This window comes from Dicentrarchus labrax, unplaced genomic scaffold (assembly GCF_905237075.1).
Source record: "Dicentrarchus labrax unplaced genomic scaffold, dlabrax2021, whole genome shotgun sequence".
NCBI lineage: Eukaryota > Metazoa > Chordata > Actinopteri > Moronidae > Dicentrarchus > Dicentrarchus labrax.
This window is the reverse complement of record NW_026136721.1, coordinates 32,435,590-32,452,428: the sequence shown is the minus strand read 5'-3', so window position 1 is coordinate 32,452,428 and position 16,839 is coordinate 32,435,590. Positions and strand designations below refer to the sequence as shown.

Below are 16,839 nucleotides of genomic sequence, written 5' to 3'. Positions count from 1 at the left end.
TGACTAATGTTTGAAGGTATATATATATATATATATATATATATATACTTATACATTTAGATGCACCATTATAGCCCTTATTACATTTATAAAGGTCATGGTACTGCAGGGGTGTCAAACTCATTTTGGTTCTGGGTCCACATACAACCCAATTTGACCAGTAAAATTAAGGCATATTACCTAATTGTTCTCTTCGTTTTATTGCAAAGAAATAGTAATACATTCTGAAAATGATCACATTTAATAAATGTTGGGTCTTGGTCAGAATGAGTTCTCTTTTTGATCAGAAGATTGTGTCCAACATACGAATTTCTAAGTCCAAATTAGGTCTAAAAGCTATTCTCCTTCAGGTGGAAAAATAACAACCAGGATTCATCAAAGTTGGCAGTAGATTAGAGCTTTATTATCTTGACAGACAAACAAAGCCCGAGCCATCCATGGAAAGACTGAATTCATCCTCACAAAGCTTCTCCTTATATACTTTTGCCCTCTGTCACAAGTCCTGCCCACCTTCAACCTTTTCCATCCACGACATAATGGTGTAAATTCTACTCTGGAAAGACCCTAAATCTTCACCAGTCTGTGGGTCCCAATTATTTTGCCCTTGTTAGGCCCATGCGCCATCCTAATGGTGTCTTATCAGCCCAATTATCCTGCCTTTGTTTTGCCCATGCTCCATTCTACTGGTGTCTTACTCGCCTAATTATCCCGCACCGTCAGGCCTATGTTCTTATCATACACTAAATTTTATACTATATAAACTTTCTTTTCACAAAACATTATGAACAACCTGAGTTTTCTTAAGGAAAATAAGTGCAATTTCAACAATATATTATATTAATTTAATTTACACATGTGCATTACAATTTAAAGATCAGTGGATGTGGATCTACAAAGCCACAGAACATAACAAGTGACATGTACCTGGAACTGAACAATAATATCAGGGTAACTTTCTCTTACAGTTAATAATAATTAAAACAACTTGTCAAGATCTAGAAATTATTTTAAATGTACATACATTTTCACATCTGTGCAGTAATCCTGACCACCTGAACGGCTCACTGCAGCACACAAACTAAAGTGGGAGCTATTAGGAAAGGTTAAGTTATTCTACTTAACCTATCCTTATAAATGTATAAAACGCATACATAAAAATACATGAAAGTTGTGGCAGTGCATGAGCAATAGAGTTCCACCAAACCAAACTATGTTGTACTGAAGCTGCTGACTGACACAGTAGTGCACAATGTTCAGTAAATTCATGCAAAAAGCTGCTTCAGACACTTTTTACATGAAGTAGGTTTACTCACTGTTTAGTTTGCTAAGTTTAGTCTCAAGTCATTTTGACTAATGAGTGTTATAAGAGGAATAGAGCAGCGCAACGTGTGTGTGCGGCGGTGTTGTACTGAGAAAGCTCCTCTGTGTGTCGGTGGGACTTTCCAGTGTTAAGAAAAAAAACCCGAGCACGTATTACACCCCGCCCTCTTTTTTACCTATCGACGTCTGATTCTTGAGCTCTGATTGGAGCAACCCGCGTCAGTCAAGATTTTCCAGCAAGGTTGGCTGCAGTCTCGCGGTTGTTGATGTCTCTGTCAGAAGTCATCCAACGGCGAGGAGAGCTAGCAGGTAACCGTGGACGGACGGCGGTAGGCTGCTTTTTATACGAGTTAACGCGATTAGCTTCACTTGGCAGGTAGTTAACCGTAGCATAGATGATTACTGGGGATATTTATATTAAAATAACTAGTTTAAAGGGTTTTATTTGCTGCCTCTGGCTTGCAGCGTTGATGTCACGTATCAAATTGATCGTGTAAAACTAGGAACTCGTGAGCAGCATGAATGAACTTATTCATCATTTAAATGAGGAACAGTCTTGTTTTTCATTATCAGAAGGAGCCTGTTGGAGTGTGATAGGAAGTGGGGAGTTGACAGTGAGCCCGAGTAGTCAACTAAAGTGGTAGCCCAGCTGGTAAAGATAGTATAACTATCTATAATGCTTACTTACTGATTACTACACTAATCTAACAACACATTACAGACCGTCAGCAGCCATAATATGTAATATCTGGGGATGTTACACCTGTTGCTAGTCTTGAGTCCTGTCCTGGGGGTAAAATAAATTATTCATTAATGTTGAAAACAATCCTACAGGCTGCCAAACAGAGCTGACACAGAGAGTTTAACATTTCTTCATGGGCTGCCATAACCTCTTGTCTTATAGTTGCATATCATAGAGACAGACAGTGCTGTGGGTTTGTCTGTGTCTTCCCTAAGCTCGCTGTGCTTTGTCCTAGGTGACAATGCAGTTCTTAGGCCGGCTGTTGGACACAGTCTCCTCTGTCTCAACCCTCTTCACCAACCCCTACCGGGTCAGGGATGTGCCGCTGTCCGACTACCGAGGAGGAGGCAAAGTCATGCTGAAGGAGGAGGGACGCATGGTCCTGTACAAAAACACCCAGTGCCATTCATGGGACTGTCTGCTTATGTGCCCTGAGATGCCCACTATGACTCTGAGGTCAGTATTGATCACATCACACACACACACACACACACACACACACACACACACAGAGAGAGGTGTGATGTGTGTCATTTGTATTATGCATCCATGCAACTAGATTTCAATTGGCAGATGTCAGCTGAAATGGTCGCATTTAAAAGATGCAGATTTTTAGTGGTTGCTAGTAGATTCTATGACCCTCTGCAGATTTATTTCAGCCTTTGACATATTGAATTAGCTAAGACCACTATTGACCTCAGTCATTGCCCAACAAAGCCTTTTATCTTGAATGAGCCAGCGCTGGTTCATTCAGCCGTATATCTGGAAAGCAGGGTTAATCAGTGACGATAAGAAGTTGTTGCAGCATGCCAAAACCGAAACAAAATGTTTGCTATGTTGCAGGGGTATTGTGTTTAATGTACACAATACCCCTGCAACATAGCAAACATTAGAAATCCCTGCAAATTCTAAAAATACACTGAATATGTGTGTGCAGAGAATTGTCAAAGCCACTTTTAAAACCTGAAAGTTCTTGTTTGTTCTTTGTTCTTTTATCTGCCCTTTGTAGCAGTATTACACATTCCCAGAGTTTTTGACTCTCATTCAGATTTTCTTGTGAAATGTGGCTGTGTTATTATTCCACTGTGTGATTCAGGCTGTTTCAGGTGGCGTCAGAAGAGGACGCCATGAACTTGTTCCCCCAATATGCCCTCAAGCTTCGGCCCTTCTATGAGACACTTCCTCTGAAGGCTGAAACCACCCAGCCAATTGTGGACTGCATCCGCAACCACCCGGACTGGAGTTCTGCTCACATTGCTGTGGAGACAGGCCTGAGAGAGTGTCTCAAACATAACTATGTCCAGAGGTAAGACAGGAAGTGCTTTTTCCATGTGATCGGCTGTTGCTAAATGCTTGTGCTTGTGACAGTTTAATGACAATGCAAATTACATTTTAGAATTTCTGCGTCAACAGTCCACAACGTACTCATTTAACAAGGATAACAGAGAAAAGGATCAAGCAGGTCTTATCAGCTGTGAGCAACAATCATTTGTTATTGCTAAATGATAATCAAAATTGTTTCTGGAATGAATTGACTAACAAGCAAACATTTCTTGCTCGAAACAGTGAGATAAGTGCTTCAGGATAACGCTGAATAAAGAGAATATAATAATGTGTATACCTTTATAATGTGAGGCAGTAATTGTGAGGCCGCCAGCTGAATGCATACATGGCAACAAACACTTAACTATTTAAAATTAGTTCATGACAACAGGGCTTTAAAATCCTTTCAGGTTTTAGCTTGCTATCTGCAAATCATTTGCATTGACCTACCCATCTGCTATGCAGCAGTTAGTTTTCATTAAGTTCAGTACAGTGTGATAATCAACTTGCATTTGAAAACTACTTGAGAGAGAGTCAGCAATATTTCACAATAGAAACATGTAGTTGCTATATTTTGTGTTCAAAGTTTGGCTAAAAGTCTCAGATGGACAAGAATGTGAGAGTCTTCCAAAAAGCATTCACAAATGTTCCTCCTACAGATAGTTTATAAAGTATTAATTCAAATTTCAACAGTTTTGCTTTGCCTGTAGATCTATATATATCTGACAATTCATGAACATAACCTAACCAAGATGTTGGTGCCTAACCCTTAACCACAGGGCTGTAATATCTGTAAAATGGTTGTTTAATCTCAACTAATAAGCTGTTAAAATGTTTCCAATACTGTAAACTATCTGTACGGGGACTCCTCAAATAAACTGAAACCAGTGTTCTTGTAGAACATTTCAGCTCGGAGACACAACGAGAAAACACGAACAACATGAAAAAGACATTTGAAGTGAAAGTTGATCTTCTCTTGAATGCGACCTGTGTGGTCACGTCATCTTTCTGTCTCCAGTCAGATCAATGCTCGGGATGCAGCAGGTCAGACGCCGATGCACCTGGCGTGCGAGCGCGGCGACTCGGTGTGTGTGAAGGAGCTGTTGGACGAAAGTCAGGCTCGCACCGACATCAGAGACCGCAATGGAGAGACGCCCATGCACTTTGCAGCCAAGCAGGATTCTCCCGCCATCATCCAGGTGAGACTCGGTGAACTCACAGTTACATTTCCGAATGAATGAAGGAGTCATGTCCTCTAAACTGCGTAGTAACATAATTTTCTCTCCTTCCACTTCGCCCACCATGCTGTCGTCCATCGCTCCCTCCTTTCCTCATTCAGGTCCTGTGCTCGCGGTTGTGCTCCGGCGTGAATGAGCTGAACAGCAACGGGGAGACGCCGCTCCACGTGGCCTGCCGTCTGGGACGCATGGAGTCTGTGAAAGCTCTGTTGGGGGGAGGGGCCAAGTGTGATGTCATCGGTGGCGTTGGCTACCCCATCCACAGTGCCATGAAGTACAGCGAGAAGGGGTGAGTAGGGGTAAAGATGAGGACGACGATTCGCAACACGGAGCAGTTTCTTATCTGCTGTGTGGGGTCCTGACTGCGGGTTTCTGTAAGGAACAACCTACAGACTGTCAGTCCAGGACAGTCTTAGTAACAGTTACCCTAGTTACCCTGCTGCCCTGTCTCCTTTTTAAATATACCTCTAGGTGTACATAAACACTTTCTGCAGTATACCTCCAGGTTTATTAACTTGGGATAAGTCCATGAGAGTAAAAATGATTAATAATTCTGGAGAGAACCTCTCAGACAAGTTCATTAAGTCAAATCAGACAAGTATATTAACCAACATTGTGCCTCTGAGACTGCCAAATTCATTTCACACAGAGATTTTAGATCCTCTTTGATGGGTTGCTTAAACTTCTCACAAAGTAAAACAGCATGGATACTGTGAAAGTTTGTTATATCATAGATATCGAATGTGTTACTTCAGTTAATATATACTAAATGGTCCTCTTTTCTGTGTTTGACTGTCAGCTGTGTGGAGGAGATCCTCAAAGCGGACCCAGGCCAGGTCCACGCTGAGGACTCTTTGTATGGTGGGACACCTCTGCACTGGGCCAAAACTGCTGAGGTGAAAAATATGACATCAGTGTTTTGTGGTTAGAGATCCATAATGAGTGGTTTGAGTTACAGTACATCTGTGTATCCTATAGTATACATCCAGAGAAATTAATTAATTAAAACTTTGATGTTACAGCAGTTAATTTATGACCTTGGGGTCAACCAGTTGGAGTTCAAGCAACTATTACACAAATGTATGTCACAACTCCCAGCCAGTGAAAGTTGCCTTGTAATTGGGTTGCTGTGGATGCTCTGGGTTACCAAACCAAGACATTCATGTTTGGAATTAGAAATGCGTCAGGAGGATTTAAGAAAGACTAGCTTAACATATGAGGGTAAATATCAAGCTGATGTTTAAATAATTCTTCCGCTCTCTTTGCCAGATGTGTCGCATGCTGCTGGAACATGGCTGTGCAGTCAACTACCTCAGTAAGACCGGAGAGAGCGCCCTCCATATTCTGACAAAGAAGGGCCGCTTCGAGGCGGCTATGGTGCTGCTCACCCACGGAGGGAACGCCAACCTGAAGGGCCAGGATGGAAACACAGCCCTGCACCTAGCTATGAAGGTGTGTGTACAAGACTGTGCCTTGCTCTTATTTTCCAGATGAAAGCAATAATCTCTTTCCTATCATCAGATTGTTCACGAAAGGGAAGGGGAATGTCTAGTTAAGGTTTTTGCAAAGTTGTTGCAACACAGTTTTAGCAAGAGAGGCATAATACTAAAAGATTACAGCGGTTTTAAAATCCCAGCCAATAGGGAAATCGGGTTGCATCACACATGCAGCGTTAGGATATACTTCAAAGACCTGCTTGCCTGTAATGGCCAGCATGCTGTCTTTCTCTCTTGGTATGAGTAGTTCTTGCTGACATTTCTTGAATAGCAACTTTTCTTGTTTCAACCGAAAACATTTTTGTTAACTATGCTATTTATGTATTAAAACAAAATTTAAATGGATATACCAGAAAACTACATTACAACAGTTTTTAAATATATATGGAATGTGACAGATTGATGACATCTTAAAGAGTGTGTATTTTTCATTTTATTATTATTTAGTTTTGTTTGTTTAAATATATATCATTGCACCATTTACTCTCTGTGCGTTAGATGGACCACATGGAGTTGATCAAAGCTCTGATTGTGTTCGGGGCTGATGTGGAGATCCACAACGACCTCGGAGAAACACCTGGACTCATCGCTGCTCGCACCAGCAAAGGTAAGAGAAAGAGTGAACGATGGAAAAGAGAGCTTTAAACTGTGAGAGAGAGGAGATGAGATGAGGCAAGAGGGCAAGGGTGTGTACACCGGAGGCTGAATTTAATGAAGACAGGGAGGATGGAATAGTCATGGGGTTTATGGAACTTAAAATGCTTGACCTAACAGGCCAGTTTGAACTTTATAATACCATGTTAACAGTTAGTCTCCTTTAAATGCATGTGTTCCACTGTAGACGGTAACGCTACTGCATGAAAATGGTTGCAATCGTTAGTCTCTTGTGTCAGTACGTTAAATCCTGTTTTACAGCTCCTGCGACTAATACATTGTTTTGTGACTGTTTAGAAGCAACATGGTTAGAAAGCTTCCACCATCTTTTAAAGATGCAATAAAAAAGATTTCACTGCCATATATAGTAAAATGAGATATGGCCCTAAAATGTCTAAAATATGATTGACAGGTCTTAAAATTTTAATTGGATGGGTTGAGTTGTTTCTTTGACACGTTAACTGTTCTATTTGTAGTGCGGTGAATCATGTCAGTATGATGTATGTCAGATTCACTTTTAGTGCATTTTGGCTTGAGACTGTGCCAGCAGTCCCAAGCAAGTGATATAAAGCACTGGCTGTATAATTTAATTCCTTTTAAAAAGAATGATATTTTAAATGTTTTGAAATTTCACTTTAATTTCTTAAACATCAGAACCTCCTGAATTTGTGAGTCTATTCAAACACAAGATTATTGCTTAAGCATATTTGTTGTTGCACATAGAGATGATTGTGTATGAAATCCCTCACTTGATGCTCTGAAGCAGAAGTGGTGGTAAAAGAAGTTGCTAACATGTATTGATTTTAAAAATGCATGATAATTGCTAACAGCTCGCTCACATTCTTACTTTCTCTCTCCATCTCCTCCTATCTCTCTCTCTCTCTATCTATCTCTCTATTCTTTCTCCCTGCTCGTTGTGGTGTGTGTGCATGTCTAACATGTTGCCTTGCTTGTGTGTGTGTGTGTGTGTGTGTGTGTGTGTGTGTGTTTGTGTTAACATGAAAGGTCCTAATAGAAAGATACTGCTGGACATGCTGTGTAGTGTAGGGGTCCAGCGGTGCCTCCCACCCTCCCCTGGCACTCCTTCCCCCATCTCCAACAAGGCCAAGCCTCCAGGCATAGGTAACACCACCATCCCTACTTCTGCCCTCCCCTTTTTGTTTGTCATTTTCTATAACTCTACATTATTCTTTTTTTTTTTACTGAACATTTTACACTTTGAACAGTTTGTAACAGATCTCATCCAGTGCTTGTATGTATATATAATGACAGATTGTTAACAGATTAGCTCATTTGTATTGGTCATACTATAGGTAAAAAAAACTTTAATTATGACTTGAGCCATATTAATGATCCAACAACATCTGAGTTTTCTGTGAAACCAGTCGTAAGGTGTGATGTTATTCTGATGCATCAGAACTGAAAGAGCCCTGGTTCCACACACTTTTTATGAGCAACATACTACTAATAGTGTATTGATAGTGATAACAGTAGAAGTTTAGTTGAATTATTTGTATGATTCTTTCTACACTTGGCTCAATTTGTTTTTGGAAAGCTTCCATGAATAAAGCAAATGTCATTATATGAAACTAAATATTTTTTCCAGACAGTGAAACTATATCTAGAGGCTCCCTTGTGGCTTGTAGGAAACCCAGTAGCCTCTTTTCTTTTTCATCCCTCATGCATGAATTTGATGCCATGTGTTGATCCCATATGAATATAGCTATTGTAATGTTCTAACAGGGTTTGAGGACATCATGTATGTGGGGGCTGCACTCAGTGCAATGAGCAGAGGCGCGTCTGAAGTGGACGGCCACAGAATGGAGAAAAAAAAGTGAGTAAGAAGCTTCTAAACTTGTGAATATTGCAGTTCTGGAGACAATAAAACACACACAAATAACTCTCTTCTCTTCTCTGCAGGATGGACAGTCTGCTGTGTCTGGATGGGGGAGGTATTAAAGGCCTGGTGTTGATCCAGATGTTAATTGCTCTGGAGAGAGAGGCCGGTCGGCCCACCAGAGAGCTCTTCGACTGGGTGGCAGGCACCAGCACTGGGGGCATCCTGGCCCTCGCTATAATACATGGTGCGTATGCATTTCCCCTTTTTATTTTCACATATTTTTATAACGTGGAATTAAAACATCAATGACGTTTCTTCTGTGTTGTAGGTAAGTCCATGGAGTATCTGCGCTGCCTGTACTTTAGGATGAAGGAGCAGGTGTTCAAGGGTTCACGACCTTATGAATCAGCACCACTGGAGGACTTCCTGAAAAAAGAGTTTGGAGAGAACACCAAGATGACAGATGTCCGATACCCCAGGTAACTGTTCTTGTTGAATGTGTACACTACGCATCAGGCTTCTTCTTCTCTAATGTACTCACCAGCAAATGGTAAAATGTTAGCATGCTGATTGTGTAAGCCAGTACTATGGTACCTCCAGAAAGTATGCAAATATAAAACCCATACGAATTAAAGAGTGAAAAAAAGATTCAGTGTGAGTTCCCATAAAGTACTATTTCTTTCCTGAGGTTATGTGTGTTTTTCCTATATTTCTGCTGTTGGTAAAAATGACATCAACCAGCTTTAGATAGATACTTCCTTGCTGTGATTAGTTAGTTTGAGAAAAAATATTTTGTCAAGTGCAGTGCAGCTTTGAAAATTCAAGCAGATTTTACCTTGGAGTGGTGGATTGGGTTGCTACAAAAAGCCTCATTACTTTGGAAAAAAATCTTCGGCTGCTTAGAAATTGTGTGCAAGTGCTCTGAAACAACTGAAAATACTTTGTTGTCATTTGGTCTGTTGCAGTATGGGGTTTTCAGTTTTTAAAGAGAAGTCAAACCTCTTTTTTTTATGAGCACAAATGCTGCATACTCACCCCTACACTGTCAAACGATTACTCTATTCTCCGCTTTGTTTCTGTACAGGGTGATGGTGACCAGTGTTCTAGCAGACAGACATCCAGGCGAGCTGCACATCTTCAGGAACTATGACCCTCCCTCCGTCCACAGAGAGCCCCCATACGCCACCACTGCCACATTCAAGCCTCTCACCATCCCACAAGGTACTTACAAATGGAGCCAATTCTGTGTGTTACACTACTGCACTGGTGCTCTAACGTTGTATTGGAGGGGTAATGCAGTGCACTAATACTACCACTGGATGGTGTGAAAGTAAGCCGTTTTCAAACCCTACACTTGGTGGCTTTACATTCTGGGATTGGGTAATCTCAACAGTATAAGAACACCAAGTTCTCATTCCATTCAGGAAATGAAACCTTAAAAAGCCTAACATTATCAAAGCCTGCATCTGGATTTGCACGTCATCGTATTCCTGAACAAGTCCAGTTCCACTGTGTTGTCTGAGTGACAGCCATGTTGTTGTTCCAGGATGGGAGGATGAGGATGTGTTGATAGTAGGATTCTCAGAGGAACCAACCAGAAAGCGTAGCAAGATGACAGATGAAGGTGTGTGTCCGTATGAGTGAGAGACAGTAAACATTTGAAAGGAACCAGTTCACAATAATGTAATTTTGTCTGTCACAGTTTTTTGACTACGTACCACAAATTCCCATTTTCCCATGTTGGAATAGTTTGACATTTTGGGAAATACACTTTTTGGCCGAGTTTGATTAGAAGAGAGAAGATTGATACCGCTTACACCAACTTACACGTTAGGTTTGGAGTTGCTGTTATTTCGGTCTCCCCCTGTTTCCAGTCTTTATGCTAAGCTAAGTTAGCCTGCTGCTCACTACTGACAGCTGCCGGTAACATCATTCATGCAGAGTGGCATCAGTCTTCTCTTCTCACTCTCAGTAAGAAAGCGAATAATCACATTTCCTGAAATGTCAAACTTTTCCTCTTAATGTGATTCTATACTGATGTATAATTTATTGTAATAGCACAGCAACATAAAAAAAATGGTTCAGCCCATGATCCTTTTCTGCATTGATGAATATTAATTAATGGTGAGCACTAACAAGCTAGCCTTGACCCAGAATAAAAGTATTTTAATAATTGTTTCATGCGTTTTTTTAAATCTTTATATCCCTCTTTTTACACTAGAACAACTTGTGTGGCGAGCTGCACGCTCCAGCGGCGCTGCCCCCACCTACTTCCGACCAATGGGCCGCTTTCTGGATGGAGGGCTACTGGCCAATAACCCGACGCTAGACGCCATGTCGGAAATCCATCAGTACAATAAAGCCTTAAAAGCAGAGGTAGGAAACTTCTCCCATGCTCTTCCATTAAGTTGCCATTCAATCACTAACTGATTTTTAATGCATTTATTTTTATCTGTCATTTTTTTTTTTTTTTTTTTTTAAACCCTCCTCCGTCTCAGGTCCATGGAAAGGGAACCAAGAAGTTAGGTATAGTGGTCTCCCTTGGTACAGGTAAGCTACTTCATTGTGTCTGAAAATGGCAAATAATGCATTTAATCTTTTATTTTATGTAGGGTCACTTTGTGAATCTGAATGTGTTGTGTATCACCCATAATCAGTTTGTCTCTGCTGGTATATTATTTTTCATTATGTCTATGCACATAATGTAGGTACATACATATTTGTACTACTATTTTGACTAAATTTGTATGTATTCATTTTAGAGATTTCCCAATCTGATCTCAACTGATCGGTGTCGGCTATATAGAGCTTTTTTGATCCAGTCCAGTCTTTTGTTTTACTTTGTTTTGTTTTTACTTCTAAAGCTTTCATGCATAGTGCAACCCATAATTATTGTAATCCATGCAAACGATGTAAAGTCGAAAATAAAGTTCAGTTCATTCAGTAACTCAGGTAAAGGCCAACAAGCCAGATTACAGAGGGTTTATTATTCATGCTTTTATTTTGTAAAATAAAAAAATAAAAACATTAAGGAACAGCTTTTGTTCCTGATGCAATGCAGAGCTAATAAAGTGTCAAACATATACATTAGATTGATTTTAATAACTTTAATGCACTTGAAGTGTGCACTGTGAACTTAAGTTCTTAGTATCTTAATGTATCGGATCAGGACTCGGTATTGGCAGATATTGGCAATATGAAATGATCGGATCGGATCCTTTATTCTTCCCTATCCCTCTACACCTTATATCTCACTGTCCTGGCAAAGAGTGTTCCGACTTTGGAAATGTATTTTATGTCTAATTAAATGTGCCATGCAACATCTGTGATATGTAATGTGGTGAATTCTGTTTATCCGAGGTGTCCTGTACGAATCTAAATTCACATACTGATCCTGTGTATCTCCAGGTAAACCTCCTCAGGTGGTGGTGAGCTCCGTGGATGTTTTCCGACCCTCCAACCCTCTGGAGCTGGCCAAGAGCTTCGTAGGAGCCAAAGAGCTAGGCAAGATGCTGGTGGACTGTGTGAGTACACATAACACAGTTCTACACTGAAACTATAATTTTTTTTTATATTGATTTATCCAGAGTTGTCTTTTCCATTTTTCCACTTTTTGTGGAGCCTTTTAACATTCCTGAAATATTAGACTTAATAACCAGTAACAACTTTTTTTTCAGAAAGGGTCTTTGAGTCAATAATTCTCTCTCACTTTCTCTCTGACTGAACAGTGTACAGACTCTGATGGCTGTGCAGTGGACAGAGCCAGAGCCTGGTGTGAAATGATCGACACCATTTACCACAGGTCAGCTGACTGGTTCTCTTTTACTGCTACCCCCGCTGTCTGTCTCCGATTCAACCTGCCCTCATCAGTTTTTCAGACTAATCATCTTTGTCTCTCCATCTCCCTTTTTGCCCATTTCTCTCTGTTTCTCACATTTGCACGCACTTTCTTTGTTGTGTTTCACACCATTACGTTGTCTTTAATGAGACAAGTATAGCACTGTGCAGTGTTGGCTGGCAAAAAGTAAAACATTTTTGACTGCTCACACTGTCAGCCTGTCAGTTAAAAGAGAAAACTTACATAGGAATCTGAGCTTAATTGTCATAGCCTGAGGCACCTGTCAGTTCAGCAAATACATTAACATGCATATGAAGAACAAAGTGAGCTTTTGAGGCCCTCCCATTCATAGTTGAAGCCGGTATTTCTATCAGTAATGATGATAATTTGCAATCAGGCTTAATTGTGTAGATGTGGAGATACACCACCTGACAGCTTCAGAGAGGAAGGAAAACAACACGTGCCTTCACATAGGATTTTAACCCTCAACAGTCTGATCATTCTCTGCAGTCATATCAAGTCCAGTTTAATGAGTTAATGAATCCACTCAAGCCACTTGAGCTATGCATAGCACTTTATATTCAATTATTCATTATCCAATATTGCTTTATTATTTATAAAAGACTTTGAAACTCTTCACAAATCACTGTGTTTATTGTCTTCTGTGCAGATTGAGTCCCCAGTTGTCTCAGGAAGTGATGCTGGATGAGGTGAGCGACGCAGTCTTGGTGGACATGCTGTGGGAAACCCAGATGTACTTGTACGAGAATAGAGAAACCCTCCAGTCCCTGGCAAAGCTGCTACTCGAAAACTGAAAACAGAGGAAAATCACAAGGAGAGGCTACGAGAGAAGATGGCACTATGAGAGCAGAAGAGACGGAGAATATGAGAGCAGAGGAGAGTCCTCTGAATGAAGTCAAAGACAAGAGTGACTGGACGGGGCACAAAGATTAGTGAGCCATGTGTCTGATTCAAGACTGTAACGTCTGTGTTGGTGTGCTCTTTCTTTAAGACAAACTGCTTGAGACGACATGACCACAATGACTTTCATATTAACGTTGAAATGACAGCACACAGCAGCAAACGGGAAACAAAACCGACAGTGAAAACTAACACAAAAAATACAACTGACTTAACAGAGCCTGTTGGAAGGCAAATAATGTAGCATCATGTGACCTTATCACTGACCTTATCACTATCATGGTTCAAGTTTTGTATATAAATCAGTAAATGAGAGCGTAAACTATTCCCTTCTTTAGTATGTGAATACAAGAGAAATGTGGGAGGAAGTAGCACCAACCAGATCAAACTAAAGCACAGACTGACTGTCGCCCACCCACTTTCCATTGTGTTGAGGAACAGATAGTTTGAATGCAGTTTGAATTGGTTGTGATAAAAGTACTGACTCCTCCTTCCTCCTTCTCTTGTTCCTTTATTTATTTTTTTAACCAGAGTAGCTACAGTGGCACTGAATATACTGACAGTTTCCGTAAGGCCATATGATCAAAGGGACCCTACAGTACCGCTGCAGAAACTGCAGTATACTGTAGCACAGCTCGGACGAACCAGTTCTGCCTTATGTCTGTCTGGGACCCAAATATGTACCTTTCTCTTCTCTACAACACATTGTCATGCCTTTACTGTCTACTCATTAAACATGATATTTAAGTTTAAACACAGTGATAACTTGCTTGCACACTTTACACTGTTACAGCCTCTACTATCAAACTGGACATGAAAACTAGAATTTTCAACTTACTTGAAGGACAAAGAAACATAAGACCCACTGCTACTTGCACAACATAAACTAAAGGTTACAAATTATTTCCTATGTTTTTTGTATTTGAATTAAATACTGAGGTGTATACTGGTATGGTAATAAAATATATTAATATGGACAAAACTTGCATCTGTTGTTCCTTTTGTTGTGGCACTAATTTGATTCAAGACGGGTCTGACTACTTCCATATATTTTATTAATTAATTACTGTAGCTATTAAACAATCCATAATTCAACTGTAAAAAGGTTCACTCATGTTGCTTTCTCTCTCAAAAATGACCATTACTCAGCTAAAGCTAATATGGTTAGCAGGAGCCCAAATAACGTAACGTTACTTCCATCCAATAAAGTTTTAACTAACATTACGAGGGTATAGAATATGCTCTGCACCTTTCACAATTTGTAAATAACTACATATAGAACCTTTGAGTTTTCATTGCCTGTCCTGTGCACTAGTACACAGACTAACTATGACCTTTAATATATTCTTTATGTACTTAACAAATCATCCCTCAGAAATATGAGGTGTGAATGAGTCTTAGGATAATAATAGTACTGCTGATAAATTTGAACTGATATAAATAGAATTCCACAGAAATGGTATTTGTTGAAGGGTTGTTGTGGCTGCGTATTGTGTGTCCACTTCTTGTATGTTGACACTGTGAAAGTCTGCTCAAGTCAAAAGTCATGGCGTCGATAAGCTCATCAACTGAAGCCCCTAAATATAAGTGCAAGGCAGAGATGATGAGCAGAAAAATATTCAACAGGTGTGTTGTTACATTCAGTCGCTTTACGTTTATTTGCTATACAGATTCTAGGCATCCAATGTCACAAAATATTTAAAAAACAGGTTGGATGATAACCTTTTAAGTAAGTATGCCATCTGTAACCCAGTTCCTCAGCCCTTCAAGTTGAATCAGATCGGGGATGTGCTCAGTGAAAATGTGTATAAGTACCCTTGAATTTTGTCAATCATCACCATCCCAACATGGAAATGTTTTATCAAAATATACTAAAGTATCATCAATCAATCAATCAATCAATCAATCAAGTAAACTGGGACAACATCAAGGTTGTATAATAAACGTTTGCAGGTCCTTCATGCTACACAAAAGATAATCAATTTCATATAATAACATAAAATAAAATACAATTATTTATATACCTATATATACACATATACACCCAGGAAATAATTCTGCGTGCCTCATTTGAATTTACATCTGGGGCAAAGTAAACAGCAGCAACAAGATGGTGAAAAAAAGTCCACTTTGACTGCGTTTGAGCACAGAGTATCATTGATGCAAACACAGAGTCCGCCTCTACTCATCTTGTGCTACGTCGACTTGGAACACGATCAGCAGCCTTAAGTCCAAGCTGGGCCAGCATGGCTACTATCCAACTCTCTTCCCTCTCTTACTGGAGTGACAGCACCCGCTGTGGTGGAGCTGGTCCCATTGATCTGGCTGGGTGGATCATCTCAAAGTCTGCTGCTCTTTAATCCGAACCCCATGTTTCCTTTTACAATGACTGCAGGCTATTCCTGCCTTAGGTGATACGTGTTTCAGCAGTAAAGCCGAAAGCTGATTTCAAACAATAACAGAAAAGGAGTTCTCCAACCGGCCGCAGCATCTTAATGTACAGCACTGCCATAGTCCAAATCTCCTGATCCAGTCGATTTAAACAATTTTAGATTAGCCCATAAAAAAAAAAATAAAATAAAAAAAAAAACCTAATCAGACATCACTTAATTATTTCTGATATAGCCCAACCTGTAATGGGCTACATCATTCTTACAGTACATCCTTCAAATAGAGTCTGAATGAGATGTAATAGCAAGAGATGTTCACTCAGGTGTCGTGTTGGGTCTTATGTTGACAACAGCATAGGGGACTTCCTCTTGAGGCTGATGTGGCTGGACTGTGCTGTAGAGAGGATCTGCGTGGTTCTGATGGAAGCAGACTTCGCTGTAGTGAAGATCATCCTGCTCTGTTGGTTGAGCTGAGATTTCATCATACACACGGCCAGGGTTTAGCTGATGAAGAGACAAGATAAATAATACTTGTTTACACTGAATTTAAAGTTTTAACTGATTCTCCTGAGCAAATCTGTATAAAATGATTCTAAGTAGGGCTCAACTGGAGGGGAAGTTTAGCACAACAGCTCATGGATACCTTAGTTAGAAGAGTTCATCAAAAATGTTTTTTTTTAAAACAATTGTGCAGAGAAAACTGAATTGTGTGTCAGCTTTTACAGGCATAAAGAGATCACGACTAGTAGATGTCTAATAGAAAAGTTATTGGCTTAATACGGACTGCTGTAGAAAAAGATACATCTATTTTCTTTATCACCAGAAGAACAAATTTAGTTAAAAAAAATTTAAATGTTATTTGTGAGTTGAAGCTGGTGTTTTATTCTGAAGGGAAGCAAGAGAGAAGATGGTGATTCAGATTATTTTCTTTACCTGCTCCAGGTTGTCTGAGGTTTCTATTCTTGGAGACTGGCTGGATGTCCTTTTTCTTCTGGTTAATGAAATGGGTGAATATAAAAATGAATAGGTGATGTCAGGTTAGTCTGTCAATGAATGTTTGAACATCATTGCTCTGAG

At 40.0% G+C, this 16,839-nt stretch overlaps 2 protein-coding genes across 6 annotated transcripts in view; one reads left to right on the top strand and one right to left on the bottom strand.

Annotated features, from left to right (window-relative positions):
* The first annotated feature begins 1,554 nt into the window (after positions 1–1,554).
* On the top strand, positions 1,555–14,354 carry pla2g6 (phospholipase A2, group VI (cytosolic, calcium-independent)). 5 transcript variants are annotated; one of them, XM_051384517.1, is made up of 19 exons: positions 1,555–1,629; positions 2,298–2,518; positions 3,159–3,368; positions 4,404–4,584; positions 4,725–4,912; positions 5,423–5,519; positions 5,893–6,075; positions 6,618–6,726; positions 7,779–7,895; positions 8,517–8,607; positions 8,694–8,857; positions 8,942–9,092; positions 9,698–9,834; positions 10,160–10,237; positions 10,835–10,989; positions 11,112–11,163; positions 12,022–12,137; positions 12,342–12,415; positions 13,122–14,354. In XM_051384517.1, exons 2-19 carry the CDS (start codon positions 2,304–2,306, stop codon positions 13,264–13,266), a joined length of 2,463 nt encoding a protein of 820 aa, XP_051240477.1. In that variant the 5' UTR covers positions 1,555–1,629; positions 2,298–2,303; the 3' UTR covers positions 13,267–14,354. The 5 variants fall into 5 exon arrangements, with proteins under 5 accessions (XP_051240477.1, XP_051240475.1, XP_051240479.1 ...); XM_051384515.1 differs by having other exon boundaries at positions 1,561–1,649; XM_051384516.1 differs by having other exon boundaries at positions 1,607–1,696.
* Positions 14,355–14,968: 614 nt separating this feature from the next.
* LOC127354553 (uncharacterized) overlaps positions 14,969–16,839 on the bottom strand; it is a 28,598-nt gene continuing 26,727 nt past the window's right edge. Inside the window, exons 9-10 of the mRNA XM_051384521.1 lie at positions 16,696–16,753; positions 14,969–16,266 (exon numbers count right to left, since the gene is read on the bottom strand). Of these exons, the coding sequence (XP_051240481.1) occupies positions 16,078–16,266; positions 16,696–16,753 (247 nt within the window). The 3' untranslated portion in view covers positions 14,969–16,077. The remainder of the gene's footprint in view (positions 16,267–16,695; positions 16,754–16,839) is intronic.